Genomic DNA, 13,780 nt, shown 5'->3' with positions numbered 1-13,780 from the left:
CAGTACAGCGACTGAGGATGCATAATATAAGGATCTATATCATCATTATAGACACCCTAGCCGTTGACATCGTTCATTCTCGAAGACACACTCGTCCAACCTTCAGCAGCCTTGGTAATTGCATATCCACCTCCTGTCCCGATTGACGTCTCTTTTGTCCCTCCCTAAACATCAGTAGTTGGAATTCACACTTCACAAGATAAAGTGTGTCAGAGACAATCGTACGAAGGGCTCGGAGGGGAGGGATCGCGGTGGCCAGGCACTAGAATCCGTGGACCTGCACTTGTTAGCCATGTCGAGGTGCACTTGCATCGGTGACTTACCTTGATAGTCTTGACGTCGAGACCCAGACCTTCTTTCTTGTCGGTCATGAAATCCTGGACGTCTTTCCTCTGGTCGCCCTGAAGCTGGATCACTTCGCCCATCTCGGTATCGGCGACGATCGTGCCATTGCAGGCAAACTTCTTCTTGATGACCTTGAGGATCTTCTTTTGGTCGAATTTTTTCGGCAGACCTTGCACGGTCGTCAAGGTCTTGCGGCCATTACGTTCTGTGCAGAGTCAGAGACTGGTCGGTTGTTGAATGCCAAGCAAAGCGAAAGGAAGATTGGGCGGCGTGCAGACCATGTCCGAGCTGCACTCGAAGGAAAAGAAAAGTGAAGGACTCGGGACGTGGGGGCGCAAGACGTACGCTGGATACGGATATGAATGTAGTCCTGCTGCGACTGCGACTTCTCACCGGTGTCTGCATCGGCTTCCGCGAACGGGTCAAAGGTCTTTAAATTCTCGATGGACATACGAGAACTGTTCGGGCGCGCTGTAGGTGGGGGTTGTTGTTATGGATGCGTCTAAGGGCAATGTGTGCGGGCTCCTCGTATTGCGAGTGTCGTGTTTGCTGGTCGTAAAGTGTCGGTGGCCTGCAGGTGAGAGCGAGTTGGGCGGGCTGGAAAGGAAGGGACGAGAGTGGGGAACGCAGGCATCGCCCCGCCTAGTGGTCTGTGCAGGGCCCGCGTAGCACTTACCTTTTCTGAGCGCTGGCGGAACGGGATAGAGCGAAGCACAAGTGACATGTTCTAGTCGGCTGGACTAGTCTGGCCGTGTTCAAGTTTGTAGAGCACTTCCAAATCTGTTCATGTGTCTCGTCAGACAGTCCAGGCTCACTGCATCGGGCATGTTGCTTGCCCTGAAGGCCTCATGGTATTAAACAGTTACACGACCTCTTTGGTCCAAATCTATTGCTACATTGGTGGCGCCTGCTTTGTCCCAGCCTACGACGGAGGTGCCGCAGGTGGTGCTTGCGTGCCAGTGCCTGCTTGCAGTGTGCCTGGCGTGGGCGGGAGGAACAGCTGAGAGTAGCCCTACGTGACACAGGATTAGTTTTCCAAGAGTAGTAGCTTTGACCAGATAGCTGGGCACTTACAACGATGAGTGACATGACTGTGACGTGGTTAGCATAGTCGCCATATCGCGGGGCTTGGGCACTTACAGGCCATGCCTACGGAGTAGTAGGCGGGCGTGGTAGACTTCCGCTTTTGATCAGGAGTCTCGGCCAACCACGACTGGATGGCGAAGACTACAGCAACCCTGGTCTAATCAGCAAGGAGCGTGACATGTACATGGGGAAGAGCGCACCAGCCGATCATCCTATCGAGGACATGCAACGTCAGTCATGTACGTGAGGGCATTCTAGCAAGGCGGCGTACTTGTTTCGAGTAAAGATCTAGTACGCATATCAGCCGTGTAACGTGCAGGTGGAGACGGGCGGCGGGCACTCACAGCAGCCATGGGCAGCGTGCTTGCCATTGTGCCTAGAGACGGTCCATCAGCACAGGCTCGGGCAGGCGAATGGCCAGCGACCACATACCCGACATGTCGCCATCGGACTTGTCCTTTGCCGGCTCGGCGTATGGCACGACTGCGGTGGTGTTAGTCGTGGGCACGTGACCAATGCTGGCCTCACGCAGCTGCACAGCACATAGGGGAGGCCGGGCAGCTGGAGGCGCTGGGCAGGGGCAGCGTACTCAGGTCGGCGCGTCGCATGTCCTTTCGCGACGTCATGGCGGCGGCGATGGGGCGGTCAGAGGGAGCAGTGCAGACAGCTGGCGTGAGAGGGTGCTGTGGTGCTTGTGGTGAAGCGTCGAGGGTCGATGGGAGCGGCTAGCCCCGAACATGGGTCGTGCTGCCGATGTGGTAACCGGCGGATCTCTTGGTCCTGATGGCGAGATAACATGGACCTCCTCCCCACACTACGCCTGCCTCCTCTGCTGCCACCGTCCGCCGGACTCTGCTGAGCAACACGCCATCCCGCCTCCGCCCTCGTCCGTCGCCGCCGTCCTGCTGCTCGCACGTGTCGTCATCCTGTGCGCGCCCGAACACGCTCCGCTCTCCCTTCGCTCGCCCGTCTGCGCTGACACAACGATGCATCCGCTCTCGGCGCGATGACTTCCCGTCCTGGCCCGGGGAATATCGACTCTCTGCAGTCCCGTGGCAGCGGAGGGGCTCCTCGGACCCACGTGCGGCGCCCGCCTGCCGCCTCCAGTCTGCCTCAGCCGGACTGCATCGACCCAACCCTCGAGGACGAGCGCCCAGCGCTGCACAATGCCACGGCCGACGCTGCGAGGCCGCCGCCGCACGGAAGGCCGCCGCTCTTCTTCACCACGACGCCGAGCAGCGCCGCCGACCTGTCCATGCAGCCGTGTCCGTACCAGCCGCCGGTCAATCTGCCGGCTCCGCCGCGGCCGGGCTCCGTGCATCTAGGGGAAGCTTCGCAGCAGCGCCGCATACTGCCTGGCGGGACGGGTGTCAAGGACTCGCCCGCGCTCCAGGCGCCCGAGGTGCTGCCTCCGCCGGTCCAGTTTCCAGGGGGGAAGGCGGCCGATGTGTTTCCGTGGACGGGCAACAGCGCCGAGGACACGCTGTCGGAGACGCTGGTCAAGGGCGGCGTCAGCAACAAGCCGCAGATTATGAACGAGACGAACACGGCCCGCCCGTCGCTGTGGTCGAACCTCAAGAACAAGTCGGGCCTGACGACGCTCTCCACCCTGTTTGTCGCCGTCCTGGAGAAGCGCCAACAGAGCGGCCGTCTGCACGCCCCACACACATTCAAACCGCCGCCGCGCCTCACACTGAGAGACTCGACGCGGGAGCAATGGCTGCATGATTTGGCAAATCCGGCTATCGGCCTCCGCAGGCTCAGCCGTACCATTCCCCATGGCCTTACAGGCAAGGTGCTGCTGGAACAATGCCTCAACAAGAAGATACCTCTCCCGCGAGCGCTGTGGTTGTCCAAGTGTGTTGGCATCAACGAGCTGCGCGCGCACAAGAGAAAGGGGCAGGCAGGCACCTTGACATGGGTCAGAGGCTGGACTAGCTCCGTGGAGCAGTTCCTGGATGCCGTTATCGCATCCATAGGGCAAGGGGACTGGAAGCCTCGGATCACCTACTCGTGAGGATTTGCTTTGTATTGTAGTGGACACATGCTAACGTCGTCGAGGCTCCAATTCGCTACCCACCTGTACAAGGAACATCTTCTTGATGACGACCACTTTCTCGATTGGATACTCAACTGCCTGGATGCATGTCCCAACGAGCGATTGTTCGTCTGGCTCCTTGTCGTTTCCGTGTCGCACTACTGGATTGATATCGTCTCTTGTCGTCGGAGAGGCAAGCGCTTGGCTGAAGCGCTCCTCAACCATCTTGAAAAGGTGAGCATGGTACTATAATTACTGCTCATTCCCAACTAACGCATGCACCAGTTATACCGAGTCGATGATCAGAACCCATCTTCGGCTGTGCTACAATATCTGGAAACTACTCTGACGAAACTGCTCCTTACTCGACCGGCATGCTTGCTGCTCCCAACTACTTGGGCCAGGCATGGAGTTCTTCTTGACACATTCGCAGCTAGAATGCAGCACCCGCAGATCATACAAGCTGTTCAAAGACTTCGGGCGCGAGCCAGTCGCCTATTGCATTTTGACAAAAACGTTACATCTACCTCCCAAGCTCCTGCCGGCCGAGTCCATCATCTTTTGGACTCTGTGGATTACAGCACCCCTATTCGTATAGAAGATCTATCGAAACAGTGTATGGAATTGATTCCGGATGCGCCATTTCTTCTCTCTGTTGTCTTGCAGTGGGCATGTTCAATCTATCGTGGAGAGTCATGCAGGATTTATCTAGCAACTCGGTTGCTCCGCAGGTGGAGTCATCTTGGTGCAGACGTGTATGACGCCGTCATATCGTATCTTTGCAGCATGGCCTGGGCCGAGACTGGCGAACCATGTACTGTTTTCAGAGTTGTTGCTGAGCTGGTCCGCTCCAAGACATTCGCCGCTGGTCGCTATCTTCAGTGGCTCATTGCTACGGGTTCCTTGAGCAGCGATCCAAATCTTTCGTCGGTAAGCGATCCTCATTATTTATGTAATGCTCTCTAACCTCCTAATAGCCAACTGCCTGGCCCTTGCGCCTGATTACCGAAATACCTCTTAGCGGACTCTCAGACCAAGTACGCACTCTGCGATGCACTCTCCTACGAGGAACTGCGTATTCGGCAGATCTGGAGGAGCAAGCGCTTGATTATGCCAAGCACGCCATGCGTCAGAAGATACCGACCATGTTTGGTTTGGGCACTTCGGTCACCGACTTGCCTGAGATTGATGTAAAGCGACTCAACTCAACGGTGAAACTCGAGCTCGGTATTTGGTTACGCAAGCAAGTAGCCCGATATGCAGAGGTCAACCAGCACGTCCCAACCAAGGACCCGTCTATCGAGGAGACCGCTGCAGTGGCCTTGATCAGTGCTCACGACTTCCATACGATCAGGGCCTACCTGGAGCACTTCGGAGATCTTGCCATACTCGCCGATGTTGTCAACATCACAACATCCTCTTTGGACCCCAATGTGCTCGCCTGTGCTGCGGATACTCTTAGCTTCCACACGAAAGATTTCCGGGCTATCGGTGCGTTGGATACTCTGTTCAACCGGGTTGCGATGAGATACGCCGCTATCAGGACGATTCGATTCCCCGACCGGCAGCTCCTCCTCAGCCTGACCAATTTAGCTCAAGTAGTACCGGGCGATGGACAACTCTTGCAGCTATTGAGTTACGACCTTAGCCGACTTGATCAGAAGAATTCAATCGCCGCTTGCTCCCCTGCCTCGGACAACATGGGCGAAGTCACGCAAACTACCGGATCGAATTCGGACGACGAAATCGATCGTATACTCTCGAGCGGTACTAGTATGGATCACCAAATGATGGGTCGTGTATTGCGCAAGATTATCTGCAATCTCGAGGAAAATGTTGCTATCAGTCACCATCAGTTTGACAACTATCCAGCCTGGCTGCATCGTTTGCGTAGCTTTGACGAGCCTACTTTCGACATGATCGTTAACGAATGGATGATTTCGTCCTTAATGAGCCACCGAGTAGAGACCCTACGACTCGCTCTGCCGTGTTTGGTGGGTTCAGCCTGTATGGGCTTGTCAAGTTTCCTGGATACCTTGCGAGCTTGCGTTGCCCGGCTCAAGACTGGACCGCCTGAAGGTGCATTCCATGTTGCTTTGGAGGGACTTCGTATCCTTTTGCCGTCCGAAGAGCTAGTCCGGGTATGTTCGCCGCAAGACGCTTATCGTTATCAACTGGAGCAGCATAGCCTATGTCACCGGGCGGACAGCCGTATTCTCCAGTACATTGGAGATGTAGCCGAGCTTGCGTCGTGTACCCCTTCAGCGGAGATTCATGGACAACTGTCGAGTCTATTGACCAGCAAGCCGGTACTCTTTATCTTGAAGGACAAGATCATCGCCGATCCAGGGTGTTTGTCGAAACTGCGCTCAGAACGCTCGAACTGGGAAGCCGTTATGTCATACTTCAAGCCTCCGCTAGATGCTCTTCTAGACCCTCTTGGTCATCTGCGTAAGTCAACATACAACATCATCCCTGTGCAGCAGCTGACAAAAAGTGCAGATCTGTCTGAGAAAAGTCTCGAGCTGCAAATACCTACGATCTTTGGAATTGCGAACGAACTGTCCCTACCTTTCTGCCAAGCAGTCATAGAACAAATCTTTGCCTCAGACGTGGCACTTACTGGAGACTCGACCGATGCGCTTTCTATAGCTCTGCTCGGCGCTATCAAGACCGCTGTCGAAGAGGATCAGTCAGCGGGGTTGAAATTGCTCGCTACCTTGGACCACGTTCTCACCGATAAGGTAAGACTTATATATCTCTCGACGTGAAGCTAATCGGCTAACCCTGGTAGATACGACAGTACGCTGAACGCGAGATTATCAATGCATCTGCTTTTCTCACGAATCATACTGGACTCCAATCCCAAGAGCCGGGTCACGTCTCAGCCGCTCTGGTCCAAAAGTACCTTGCAGTCCTCGATCTGACTTCGGGTAAACGAACGGACCCTTCGGACCAGCTAGTAATGCTTGTAGCGTTGGTAGATCGACTTAAAGGTGTAGCACAAGCGCTTGGAGACTGTGGTGACATGGAGACGCGGCTCGGGCCAGCAAACGCCTTGTTGGTCGCGAACACATATGCATGGTAAGAGGTGTCTCCATGCCATCTTTCCAAAGCTAACCTAGACTAGGCTGAATGCGTTGCTTCGCATTACCGTCACTCATAGCTCGACTCTGCTGCGCGATGCTACACATCAACACCAAACCGCTCTGATGGCGGCGGTAAAGTCACTTGTCACCCACTCTGCTCTTGACTTGCACCCGTCCATTGCAGAGCACATCTTCGACGTTGCAGTCCTTCTGTCCGACTGCGTCTCCGACGACGTCCGCAACCAATTCGCCCGTCCCGACAACAGCAGATCATCAGACGATCCGCGCTGTCTATTCATCCTAGGAAGCGTCGCCCACGTAGACGGCTGGCTCGCCTTGACAAAACCCGTCAACCCTCCCGCGAACCCACAAACCCTACCAACGCCGCAAACCCAAGCCCCAACACCCAACCAGGCCCACCACACCGAACCTGCAACCTCCCAGCAACGCTACCTATCCCAACAACAGCAGCGCCAACAGCAAATCGCGCAAGCCCAACAAGCACAACAACTCCGCACCTACCCCCAATACCCCCAACACGCCGTCCAACCCCCTAACAACAAGTCCCTCCCCGCACAACTCCAGCGCACTGCGTCTCCCCAGACGGCGCCCTCCCCCCTCCAGCAAATGCAACACATGCAACAAATGCAGGGCCGCGCCATGCAATCTTCCCCCGCCCACGCCCAGCGCCTCACTCCCGGCTCCGCCGCCTCGAGCCCCGCGCCCAGCAAATTACAGCCCAGACTCGAGAAGACGGTCCGTCAGTACCCGTTTGTCCAGCCTAGATGGGAGGTGCTGGCTGAGAGCTCGGGGAATCAGAATCAGAATGCGAATGAGACGGCGATTAGCTTGAGCTTGTTTGGGGCTAGGAGGGTGTAGTGTTGTGTGGTGGGTGGATGGATGGGTTGCGGGGTTGCGATCTGATTCGTTTCGTTTCATTCTTCTTCCCTTCACGTCTTACTTTTCTTCGAGTCTTCGAGTCTTCTTCTTCTTCGACGGTCGCGCATCACATTATCCTTCTCGTGTCGATATTGTTACTCCGGGGGAATTGGTTGTGGGCATGCATAAGCGTAGCGTCGCGTAGGACAGGGTAGTGGCGTTTTTCCGGTTCTTCATTTTTGTCTTTTTTGTGTTTGTTTGTTAGGCCATGTTGGCCAGGTTGGCACGTAGGAAGCGGGATCATCATGACATGTCTTGCATGGCTAACGGCGTTTTTTCGGGAGGTGCGGGTTTGGGGTGGGGAAAGTAGGTATCATTCGTAACATATGCATAGCGTGGAATTTGTGGTTGTGGTTGTGTTGTGGTGATATTAAGCTGGTTTTTCGGCAATGATCGACTGGCTGGTTGGGGATGGAAAAGGGGAAGGGGTGATTTTCGGCTTGTTGTTGGTAGTATATATAAAGCACTTTAGTAGGTAGATACACAAAAAAACACGCTGCGGCTTAAGATCTTTGGCCAGTACCAGAAAACACCCCAATATGTCCGTTTCCCCTCCCCGTCTTCCATAGAGAAAGACATATATATATATAACTAATAAACAGTCAACGAGCTCACCGCCCCATTCTTCCCCACCTCAAACACCATGCCCGGAAACCCAAACAACTCCACATTCCCCACCTCCGCCGCGCCATCCCCAACACCCAAACCCGACGTCCCAATCCCAGCGGCACCCACCCCCGCAAACAGACTCGTCTTCGACGACCCCTCCTCCCACCCGCCCAGCAGCTCACAACTACTCCCCGGACTATCGCCCCACCCGCGATTCAGCGCCATGCCGCGCTGCTGCGACATCTCCTGCTCCTTGGTGTCGTAGTGCGTTTTGAACACGTCCTTGAGGCGGCCCGAGATGTCTGCGAAGGGCATTTCGGAGGTGAGGGGCTCGGGGTATGTGGGCGAGGGGACGTGTTCGAGGGACCATCTGGTGCGGCGGTGGCGGTTGAATTGGTAGGATCCGGGGACGTTTCCGTGGAGGATGATTTTCGTGGCGGTGAGGTGGTGGAGGGGTTGTGCTGGTGTTGTTGTTGTTGCTGGGTGGTTCTGTTGGCGCTCTGCGGTGGGTGAGGGCGGGGAGATGTGCGTGGGCTGCGAGATCAAGATGTCGAAGCCGTGGTGGAAGTAGTTGTAGAAGTGTTCTGCGGCGGCGACGTCGCGCTCCTGGGCTTCGAGGGCGGCGGAGTCGGAGTCTTCTGCGTCGGAGGCGGGGGACAGGGAGGAGGCGTCGCTTGGGCGGCGGTCTTTGTGGATGGAGAGGCGGTGGTCGTTTTTCCTGTAGATTGCGTCTGGGGCGCCGAGGTCCATGATGAGGTCTTGCGGGGTGGTTTCGCTGAGGGTGATCCAGAAGGGGGGGCTGGATCGACGGATCAGTTCGAGGCGTCCTTGGCCGTGGATCTTGATGTGCTCGATCTCGTCTGGGCCGCCTTCTTTGCCCTTTGCTGTGAGGGCTGCTGAGCGTGGGTTTGGAGGCGGTGCGGTGAAGAGGGTTGACCGGGCCTTTTGCCAGGACTCGCCGTTGAAGATGGCCATGGAGGTTGCAGGGCCCGTGGCGGACGAGGACAGCAGCGAGATGAAGTCCTTCTTGGGCGAGTATGCCGAGTGCTGGACGGGGAAGTTGAAGGCGATGCCGGGGTAGGACAGGTTGTACGTCCCGCGCGCGTTGGGGTCATCTGTTCGTGGTGGCATGTACTCTCCGCTGTACGTGGGACCCAGCAGCTTATCGTAGACATGTCTGAAGCGGGGTCCCGACGGCCCTGCGGTGAAGCTGGTCTGTCCCTCGCCCGGCTTGAAGACGTCGACGTCCTTGTACACCAGCTTCGCCCGCGCAAAGTCGAGCACTTCTATCAGGCGCAGGCGCTGGTCGGGCCCGTCGAACTGCAGGCGCAGGCCGTTGTCGGGCAGACGCACATGGACGGGGGACGAGAGCGGGTGGAGATCGTCATAGTAGAGCTGGAACTGCGGAAAGGCCTTGACCTCAGCCTTGATGGTGGTGAGGATGTCATGTAGGGAACAACCGAGTGCTGGCGTATGGTCAACGTGTCTTCTGTGCGCGCAGCTGCTGCTACCCACGTACTCATGAAGCCCACGCTCCGGCCGGGCTGCATCTGCATAGCGCCATGCTCCATGTTGGGTGTGCTCACGCTGCGGCGTCCAGGCAGGCAGAAGATGTGGGTAGAAGGGCAGGACGAGTCGCAACAAGCTGCGACCTACGCGCGAGCTTCCTCTGGCGCGTCATCAGGGTGCTTGCCCTTGTGAGCGCTGCATGCACGCATGTGACCGAGGCGGGGAGATGGCCATAAACGGCCAAGCCGCTGATCGCTCGCCCCCTGCTCCCTGTCGTGTCCTGCATGTCCTCGCTTCCGCTTCCGTCTGTTTGTTTTGCAACACCAACATCGACGCGACGACATCACCGCCAGCGCCCGTATCAACACCCAACACCCTGCCTGTCCTGTCCGACCTGTACATTAATTATGTCTGGTCTTCCTCGACCCGGGCCGCCGCAGGTGAAGCGCGCCCAGTCCAATATGCGTCCACCGCCGACCCGCCAGCCAACAGCAACACGCCCTCCACTGCACATGGCCCGCGGCCGCTCTGCTACACCTGCACTCGATATGCCCGCCTCACGCTCAGCATCGGTAGCTTCTTCGAGGGCACCGCGATCCTCGCCGCTCAAGCGAAAGGAGCGGGAATTCGAACCAGACGGCGGCGAGGAGACCAACATCAACGTCGTCGTGCGGTGTCGTGGACGCAACGACCGCGAAGTCCGTGAGAACAGTGGTGTGGTCGTGTCGACCAACGGAATCAAGGGCTCCACCGTCGAGCTTTCCATGGGCCAGAATGCCCTCAGCAACAAAATGTACCAGTTCGACAAGGTCTTCTCGCCCGCCGCCGACCAGAACATGATGTTTGATGAAGTCGTGTCGCCTATCTTGGACGAGGTAGGAACTGACGAGGCGCTTCAACCGGGCCAGTAGCTGATTCTAGGCAGGTCCTCGATGGCTTCAACTGCACAATATTCGCCTATGGCCAGACAGGCACGGGCAAAACATACACCATGACTGGTGACATCTCCGACGTGCTTCCCCTCCCCGACGCCGCCGGTATCATTCCTCGCGTCTTGTATGCACTGTTCGCCAGACTGGAAGCAGACGAAACCGAGAACTCCGTCAAGTGCTCCTTCATCGAGCTATACAACGAGGAGCTACGCGATCTGTTGTCCACAGACGACAAGGTCAAGCTAAAGATCTATGAGGATAACAGCCGCAAAGGTCACAGCACCACCAACGTCCAGGGCATGGAGGAATGCCATCTCAAGACAGCTACACAAGGCATCCAGATGCTGCGCGACGGAAGTCACAAACGCCAGGTCGCAGCAACAAAATGCAACGATCTCAGTTCTCGAAGTCACACCGTCTTCACAATCACCGTGTACATCAAGCGCATGACCGACGACGGACAGGAGTACCTGAGTGCTGGCAAACTCAACCTTGTCGATCTTGCCGGAAGTGAGAACATCCAACGCAGTGGAGCAGAGAACAAACGCGCTGCAGAGGCTGGCCTCATCAACAAGAGTCTGCTCACCCTAGGCCGTGTCATCAACGCGCTGGTCGAGCGCAGCTCCCACATTCCCTATCGAGAGTCCAAGTTGACCCGTCTACTACAAGATTCCCTGGGTGGTCGGACAAAGACGTGCATCATCGCGACCCTGTCACCGGCGAAGAGCAACCTGGAAGAGACAATCTCGACGCTGGATTACGCGTTTCGGGCGAAGAACATTAGGAATAAGCCCCAGGTCAACCAGGCAATCAACAAAAAGACATTGCTCAAAGAATTTACCGTGGAGATTGAGAAGCTGAAGAGCGAGCTGATTGCAACCCGACAGCGCAACGGCGTGTACCTCACACAAGAGAACTACGAAGAAATCACAACCGTCAGCGAGTCGAGGCGGATACTAAGCGAAGAACAGCGCGACAAACTCGAGACGATGGAAGTCAACCTCCGGAACAAAGTAGAGGACTTGTTCAAGCTCACGACGAGCTTCCAAGTGCTCAAGAAGGACAACGAGCAGACACAGACAGCTTTAGAGGGTACTAAGGGCATTCTCGAGAAGACTGAAATTGTCTTGGAGCACACACGCCAGAATCTAACAGAAGAGTCGGAGCTCCGAAAAGCACATGAGAAGACTGAGGGCGCGCTCGCCGAGATTGGATATGGCATGATTTCGACACTCGGAAAGACGACATCAGATATTGACGCGTTGCGTTCGAAGATTCGTCGCAAGTCGGAACTCCAATCGCAGAATCGACGGAACTGGACTTCTTCACAAAGCCAGGTAGTCGACACCACCCGCCTTGTGGAGGACCGGATTGAGGAGTTGCAGCAGCAGCAGGCGCAACTGATGGATACGCTTTCTGCTCGGATGCAGGTTTTTGTTCAGGATGAACTTGAAAAACTTGACGTCTCTCAGTCGTTTCTACAGGAGAAGATGGAGGCCTACCAGACTTCTGAAATGGAAGTTAATGAGCAGACTGCAAAGTCCCGCGACAACTTGAACGGGGTGTTGGAGGAAATCAAAACGGTGCGAGAGGAGGTCAAATCAAAGATTGGCGCCGGGCTTGACGAACTCGCCGTGACAGCAGAGAAGATTTCGGCCAACATCATCACTGAACTGGAGGGCTTTCACATGCAACTTCACGCGTCGTATGCGGATTTGGGGCGTAGCTTCAAGGATACCTTCAACGGGCTCGTGAAGGAACTGAACGAACAACAAACGGAGAATGAGCGACTTCACGAACAGGTTCTGGCAGCAAACACTGCTCTGGTTGAAGCAAACAAGACATCTCAAAGTCGATTGGTTCAAGTCATGGATGAGGAGAAGCAGGAATCCACAAATGAACGCCAACAACTTCTAACACAAATATCAGCTTTGATCAACGCCAGTGCGGAGGCTCAGGATCAACGGCTGAACGAGAAGCTTTCCGGTGTCAGCGAAGAAATGATTGCGGCAAACGCAGCTTTCACTTCCGAGCAAAGCACCTACTCAGACGCTGTAGCTGCTTGGTCGAACAAGTCTAAGGACATTGTGGCAGGCGTGTCGCAGTCCAGGGACAACGTCAAGACCAAGATCAAGGCAGATTTCGAGGTAAGAATTCATGATCTTCAGACACGATCTCTACTAACCTACTTCCAGATGGTAACGCTACAATCAAACTCAATCAAGGACACCACTACCTTGGTTCACGAGAGCACTGTCAAGACTGTCGAAGCACAGATGACGCACCTGAACACCCAACTCCAGTCTCTCGAGGAGATTGTGTCGCGAATCCGCGAGCAGAACCACACTCATCACGACGCTCACACAACCTCGATCGCCAACCTATCGAATATCGTACAAGCATCATACTCTAGTATCGGCGAACACTTGTCCTCGTCATTCGATCGCGTCCAGTCCCTTGAGTCAGACATGTCTGCCCAAGCGGGTACACTGAAGGAGACCCTACCAGCTCTCGCACCCGACGCAGACATCCGGGCGCCCCTCCAGGAGCTCCGCGAAGTAGTCAGCAACCAAGACCTCATCGAGTACAACCCCACCGGCGCAACACCCCAACGCGTCTCCTACAACATCCCCTCGAACCTGCCCCGGACAAACCACGAGCAAATCCGCTCCCGCCTCCGCTCCCCCCCAACCTCCCCCGAGCCCAAACCCCGCAGCCCCTCCAAACAACCAATCTTCAACGACGCAACAAACAGCCTCACCTCCCCAACCGACTTCAGCATCCTCGCTGAACAACCCTTCTCCCGCTCCATCACCGCCGCCACAAACACCACCACCACCTCCAACACCCCCATCGGCACCTCCCTCCGCGAACTAGACGTTAACATCGTCGCACAAGACATCCACGCCCAGCCCCCGCCCCTCCTCTCCCACGCTTCAGACTCGGCGCTCATGACTATGCCCCCGAGCAAGAAACACCGCCCCAACGGTGACGGCGAATCTAAGCTGCCCATGAAGAAAATGCGCAAGACGGTTGGCGGCGACGCGAAAGGCGATAGGGAGAATCTGAGTATTACCAGTTTTGCGAGTAGTGTTGGGCCGGGGCTGGTGGGCGGGCGCAGGCTGAGGAGTCATGGGAGTAGTTAGTGGTGGGGTGTGATTGACTGCTGGGGTCTTGCGTGTGCTGGGATTGCATAGCTTGCGTGCTTTTTTCTTTTTTGGGGCGTTTGGGGT

General features: G+C 56.1%; 4 protein-coding genes across 4 annotated transcripts; 1 reads left to right on the top strand and 3 right to left on the bottom strand.

The window, feature by feature from the left end:
* Nucleotides 1-56: 56 nt before the first annotated feature.
* P153DRAFT_364689 (eukaryotic translation initiation factor SUI1) lies at nt 57-866 on the bottom strand. The gene is made up of 3 exons (XM_033667657.1): nt 691-866; nt 324-550; nt 57-277 (listed from the first exon to the last, which is right to left on the bottom strand). Exons 1-3 carry the CDS (start codon nt 794-796, stop codon nt 263-265), a joined length of 348 nt encoding a protein of 115 aa, XP_033526644.1. The 5' UTR covers nt 797-866; the 3' UTR covers nt 57-262.
* Nucleotides 867-988: 122 nt separating this feature from the next.
* On the bottom strand, nt 989-2,084 carry P153DRAFT_364687 (uncharacterized protein). The gene is made up of 8 exons (XM_033667656.1): nt 2,021-2,084; nt 1,864-1,914; nt 1,776-1,807; nt 1,703-1,719; nt 1,632-1,643; nt 1,486-1,583; nt 1,420-1,436; nt 989-1,357 (listed from the first exon to the last, which is right to left on the bottom strand). Exons 1-8 carry the CDS (start codon nt 2,055-2,057, stop codon nt 1,268-1,270), a joined length of 354 nt encoding a protein of 117 aa, XP_033526643.1. The 5' UTR covers nt 2,058-2,084; the 3' UTR covers nt 989-1,267.
* A 353-nt stretch (nt 2,085-2,437) lies between these two features.
* P153DRAFT_284677 (uncharacterized protein) lies at nt 2,438-7,437 on the top strand (the record flags this gene model as incomplete). Its single annotated transcript, XM_033663338.1, has 7 exons — nt 2,438-3,444; nt 3,493-3,703; nt 3,755-4,399; nt 4,447-5,920; nt 5,972-6,213; nt 6,264-6,553; nt 6,600-7,437. The coding sequence occupies 7 exons, from the start codon at nt 2,438-2,440 to the stop codon at nt 7,435-7,437; spliced, it is 4,707 nt and encodes a 1,568-aa protein (XP_033526642.1).
* Nucleotides 7,438-7,927: 490 nt separating this feature from the next.
* Nucleotides 7,928-9,684, bottom strand: P153DRAFT_364685 (uncharacterized protein). The gene is made up of 2 exons (XM_033667655.1): nt 9,639-9,684; nt 7,928-9,592 (listed from the first exon to the last, which is right to left on the bottom strand). The coding sequence occupies exons 1-2, from the start codon at nt 9,668-9,670 to the stop codon at nt 8,089-8,091; spliced, it is 1,536 nt and encodes a 511-aa protein (XP_033526641.1). The 5' UTR covers nt 9,671-9,684; the 3' UTR covers nt 7,928-8,088.
* Between the last annotated feature and the right edge of the window lie 4,096 nt (nt 9,685-13,780).

Source organism: Dothidotthia symphoricarpi (genome assembly GCF_010015815.1).
Source record: "Dothidotthia symphoricarpi CBS 119687 unplaced genomic scaffold P153scaffold_5, whole genome shotgun sequence".
In the NCBI taxonomy this organism is placed as follows: Eukaryota; Fungi; Ascomycota; class Dothideomycetes; order Pleosporales; family Dothidotthiaceae; genus Dothidotthia; species Dothidotthia symphoricarpi.
This window is presented reverse-complemented; position numbering and strand designations above follow the sequence as displayed.

Excerpts from the sequence above, each read along its gene's own strand:
- P153DRAFT_364687 (XM_033667656.1), bottom strand. The coding sequence starts at position 2,057 with ATGACGTCGCGAAAGGACATGCGACGCGCCGACCTGA. Across the intron at positions 1,915-2,020 it reads CATGCGACGCGCCGACCTGA|TCGTGCCATACGCCGAGCCG; the intron begins GTACGCTGCCCC and ends ACACCACCGCAG. Across the intron at positions 1,808-1,863 it reads GTCCGATGGCGACATGTCGG|GCACAATGGCAAGCACGCTG; the intron begins GTATGTGGTCGC and ends GACCGTCTCTAG.
- P153DRAFT_364685 (XM_033667655.1), bottom strand. The coding sequence starts at position 9,670 with ATGGCGCTATGCAGATGCAGCCCGGCCGGAGC. Across the intron at positions 9,593-9,638 it reads AGATGCAGCCCGGCCGGAGC|ACACGTTGACCATACGCCAG; the intron begins GTGGGCTTCATG and ends CGCGCACAGAAG.
- P153DRAFT_364689 (XM_033667657.1), bottom strand. The coding sequence starts at position 796 with ATGTCCATCGAGAATTTAAAGACCTTTGACCCGTTCGCGGAAGCCGAT. Across the intron at positions 551-690 it reads CATTCATATCCGTATCCAGC|AACGTAATGGCCGCAAGACC; the intron begins GTACGTCTTGCG and ends GACTCTGCACAG.